This window comes from Mus pahari, unplaced genomic scaffold, assembly GCF_900095145.1.
Source record: "Mus pahari unplaced genomic scaffold, PAHARI_EIJ_v1.1 scaffold_9805_1, whole genome shotgun sequence".
Classification (NCBI taxonomy): Eukaryota; Metazoa; Chordata; class Mammalia; order Rodentia; family Muridae; genus Mus; species Mus pahari.
In genome coordinates this window covers 1-4,809 of record NW_018392871.1, presented here as the reverse complement: position 1 = coordinate 4,809, position 4,809 = coordinate 1, and the positions used below count along the sequence as shown (strand labels likewise).

The 4,809-nt window shown below is 38.4% G+C and overlaps 1 protein-coding gene across 1 annotated transcript in view; it reads left to right on the top strand.

Annotated features, from left to right (window-relative positions):
- The window catches only part of LOC110315222 (olfactory receptor 1468-like), a 10,228-nt gene extending 9,051 nt beyond the window's left edge, over window positions 1-1,177 (top strand). The window contains exon 2 of the mRNA XM_021189332.1: window positions 1,166-1,177. Within this exon, the coding sequence (XP_021044991.1) occupies window positions 1,166-1,177 (12 nt within the window). The remainder of the gene's footprint in view (window positions 1-1,165) is intronic.
- Window positions 1,178-4,809: the final 3,632 nt, after the last annotated feature.

The window sequence follows — 4,809 nt, the reverse complement described above, 5'->3', positions numbered from 1 at the left end:
GCATAAATATTCAGAATTGAGAGTTCCTCTTGGTAGATTTTACCTTTGATGAGTATGAAGTGCCCCTCCTTGTCCTTTTTAATTACTTTGGGTTGGAAGTTTTCTTCTATGATTTTGTTGATGTTTTCTGTCACTTTGAGCTGAGATTCTTCACCCTCTTCTCTTCCTATTATTCTTAGGTTTGATATTTACATTGTATCCTGAATTTCCTGGATAATTTGGGTTAGGAGCTCTTTACACTTTGTTTTTTCTTTGACTGATGTGTCAGCATCTATGGTATCTTCTATGCCTGAGATTCTCTCTTCTATTTCATTGCTGATGCTTGCATCTGTAGCTCCTGATCTCTTTCCTAAGTTATTTTTCTTCAGGGTTGATTCCATTTTGTTTACTTTATTGTTGATATTTCCATTTTTTAGTTCTTGGACTGTTTTATTCAATTCTTTTACCTGCTAGATTGCATTTTCCTACATTTCTTTAAGATATTTGTTTGTTTCTTATTGAAGGGGTTCTACCTGTTTGCTTGTGTTTCCTGTATTTCCTTAAGGTATTTATTTATATCCTCCTTAAAGCCCTCTATCATCTTCATGAGATGGAATTTTAGGTCATTATCTTTCTTTTCAGGCATGTTAGAGTATCCAGAACTTGCTATGGTGGGAACACTGGGATTTTTGATTCTGTATTGCATTGGGTTCTGTTTCTTATGATCTTCCACTTGCCTCTTACCATCTGGTTATCCCTGGTGTTAACTGGACAGGGTGTCTCTAACTGAAGCCAGCTTCCTTGGAGAGAGCTATAGCTCTGTGACAGACGTGGGTTATAACTATTCTCCTTGGATGCAGAGAGTGATGTCTCTGGTTAGGGTGGGCCTCTTATGTCTCTGTTCAGAGTAGACCTTCTGTGTCCCTGGTTACTTCAAACCTTTTGGGAAGCATGCAGGATGTAGGGTGTGGTAGGATACTGAGCCTGCTGATCTGGCCTGAGTGGAGAAGCAGACCAAGGTGGAGCTAGGGAGGCCCAGTGGGCCCTGAGTCAGCTGGGCTCATTAGGTATCTCAGATGGTGAGGATATTTGGACAAGATTCTCTCCTGTGTCTTTGGTTACTGTGGAACTCCTGGAAGGCACACAGGTTGTAGTGTGTGAGCTGATATTGGGCTGGTGGTCTGAGGTAGTTTTCTAAAGAACTTTTTTTCTAAGAAGGTATAAAAAGACTAGAGAAAAAGGTAAATTTGTTGGTTGGATAGTTTGGCTTGGGGATCTCTGTACCATTCATCCATCCATCCATCCATCCATCCATCCAAATGTATGTATATATTTGTCATATATATATATATATATATATATATATATATATATATATGCATATATGTAAGGATGCATGAATAAGTTGATCGTGATAAGCAGTCAGGCCTGGCCACAGTGTAAGTTTATGAATGTATATGTGTCTGTACATATTTGTCTGTATAAAGCATTTTGATTTTTTTCCTTTCCTTCTTTTCTGGTTTACAAGGAGTTAACTACCCAGGCCTGTGAAGAACTCCTCTGGGTTGGGCAGAAAAAGTAGATCTAGGAATAAAACCTTTACTGAATTTTCATTGCTAAACAGTTAACAATAACCAGATATCAGTGCTTAGTTAAGCACAAGTAAGTTAGGTCTTCAGCATAAAACAGAAAGAAAGAGTTAAGTTTTCAGTGCTTAATGAGGCACAGAATGATAACAGGGAGTTATAAAATAAAGATACAACACTTAATAAAGCAAATAGATTTATAAAAAAAGAAGTGACAGGGAGTTGAAGTGAAAAGAAGCTACCAGTTTTCAGCCACAGAATAAGCAAGAGACTCTTACTTCTACAGAAGCCATCAGCAAGCATTCAGTATAGTTAGAGAGCTAGAAGGCCAGACACTATCAATCTTTAAAGCTACGTCCTACCTTATATTCTGCCTCAAACCATTCCAAGGCAAACTGGCTCCTAGCAGAGGTAGAGTCTCATGATCTTCTCTTCTTTCTGTGCTAAAATATTTATTGGCTTGATCTAGACCACATAACCATAAATGGTCTGAATTCATGGTGTAATGGCCCTATTACACCAAAAGGACATTCGTCCTGTCCTACCTATTTTCTGGCTTTTACAATTTTTCTGTCCCCTTCTCCTGTGATGATATTTATCATTGAGGAAAGAGAGGATAATACAAATATTTACATTAATGCCAAACACCTCAGAATCACCTTTTCTCTACACAGTCACAATTGTAAGTCTCTGTGTAAACTTCTATTCATTGGGCAGGGTGGGGTGGAGCAGTTTCTCTGATAATGCTTAAGAGCTACACTAAATCATGAGTATAATGGCAAATATAAGACAATTTGGTACTATGTGCATTTAGTAAAATAATATTAGTAGGGTCTGCCCTAGGTCTTGTGGTTTCACCAGCCATGGATTCTTTTCCAGGAATAAAGTACTAGGCATGAGTTGCTTCCTTTACAGTGGAAATCAATTCCAATCTGAACACTGTTGGTTACTTCCACAACCTTTTGATCACTGTTGCACCAATACCCTATCTTGCCAGATCAATCATTCTTTTAGCTTTCAGGATTCATATTTGAATAAGGGATTTTGCAAGCAAAATGATAAAGTCATGAAAGGCAATGTTAAGAACTGAATTTTTGCTTCCTGTTCTTTCTATAGTTTGGGAGAAATAATATTTAAATAGCTCCTGGCTAGTAAATTCAGTAAAAGATAAATGGCACAAATGATACTATTTTGCAAGAAGAACAAAAGTTTGTTCAGAATAGGGACAGAAAAGACAACAGGGAAATAAAAAGAAAATAGAAGGTTAATAGATAAAGTGATGAAAAAATTAGTGTAGGAAGACAGTAAGAGACATAAGAAAAACATTGGGTTTGAGATATTTGCATGTGGGTTGGAGAGATGGTTCAACTGTTAAAGGCTAAGCTCACAACCGAAAATATAAGAGATACTTGCATATTATAGGTCATCAGCCTAGAATTGTGATGTATCATTTCAATATATTGAAATATTATACTTTAGTAAACACAGAAATGTTTATAAAATAATAAAATATTGAGAAAATTTTTAATCAATCTACTTCAAGACCTAGCTATACCACTGTTAGGTATATATCTAAAGGATATTCCATCCTACCACAATGATATTTACTCAACACTATTTATTGTGGTTTTATTCATAATGGGAACTGGAAATAATCTAGATGTCCCTCAGTCAAAGAACGGATAAAGAAAATGTGGTGCATTGACACAATTAAATATTACTCAGCTATTAAAAACAGCACTGGGGAAGTTACAGGCAATTGAATATAAATAGAAAATTAAACTATCCTGAGTTAGGTAACCCAGATCCAGAAAGACAAATGTGGTTTGCATTTATTTATGTGTATATTATCTCTTGAGTAAGTCATAATTAAGCTAAAATCCACAAATCCCAAGAGGTTATGTAAAGAGGAGGGTTATACTGGAGAAGCATGGCAGAAGGAGAATTAGAATGTATTCTGAAATTAGACTTTGGACAGATGTAGACAGAAGTGAGGTGGATCTGGTAGCATGGGAGAAATGGAGGGAGAGAGTACAGAAAAATACAGCATGAATTGGATTGAAATATTTGGGGATTGGTGGAAAACTACTACACTGAAAACCTCCAGAAATCTTTGAGGATGAACCAAATGAGGACTCCTAGTAATGTAGAATACAGAGTCTGAACTGGCCATCTCTTGTGGCCAGTAAAGGTTCCCAGTGATGGGACTATGTTACATTTTTGAGTTGTTTGCTGAGGTGGTCCTGTATAGATCCCTAAACAACCCAGGCAAATGCTAGGACAGAGGTTAGCTCTTTAAAATCTGAGAGTTGGGCCCCATTGCTGAACAATCCACACATCTCACTGAATATAGAGGAATCAGATTGGTGAGGTTTTGAATTCTTCACCATTAAAATTTAATATATTTGTGCAGGAAGTTGCTCTGAAAGCTTTGGAAAAAGAAAAATTGACACCAACCCAACAACAAAACATTTCCGTCTAAAATCTGTCATACATATAAGATGTACTAAGACAATAATGATGTAGAACTTGTGGGAGTAGCCAACCAATTTTTGAGTAAACTTGAGACCCAGTCCACAAGGGGAACCACATGCCCAATACTACCTGCATGGTCAGGAATTAGAGACTGGATAGCTAAGAAACAGAATAGAAACAAATACAAATAGAAAAAATAAAACATAAAAATAAATGAAATGGATCTTTGCTCTGGTGCACTCCCAGGGAGGGGGCGGCCTGCAAAAGGGACACAGCTTCTGGGAAGGATCCCATTTCTGGCTCCACTCACCCGGCACATTTCCCGCCCAAGGAGGGGTGTCTGCCCGGGAGGAGTCTCAAGGCCTGAGCCAGAAGGAGAGCCATCTTTGCACCAGTTCGCAAGGGCTCCAGTCTGCACTAGCAAGAGTGTGGACTGCAGAGCTATACAGCTTCGGGACAGACAGAAGTAATCTAACTTCTGAGACAGACCCTGTTTCAGGCTCCAGAAATTTGGGCACCTTCCTCGAAAGAGGAAGATCTGAATGCCAGGTTACTGTGCACCTTCCCTGATAGAGGAGAGCTTCCCTGCAGAGAGTAATCTGACCACTGAGACCCAGGAGAGAGCTGGATTTCCAGGACTGCTGACAGAGGCTAACAGAATCAGAGGAGGAACAAGCTCCAACCAGAGACAACTATAACAAATAACTCCAGAGATCATCAGATGTCGAAAGGCAAATGTAGGAATCTTACTAACAGATACCAAGACCAC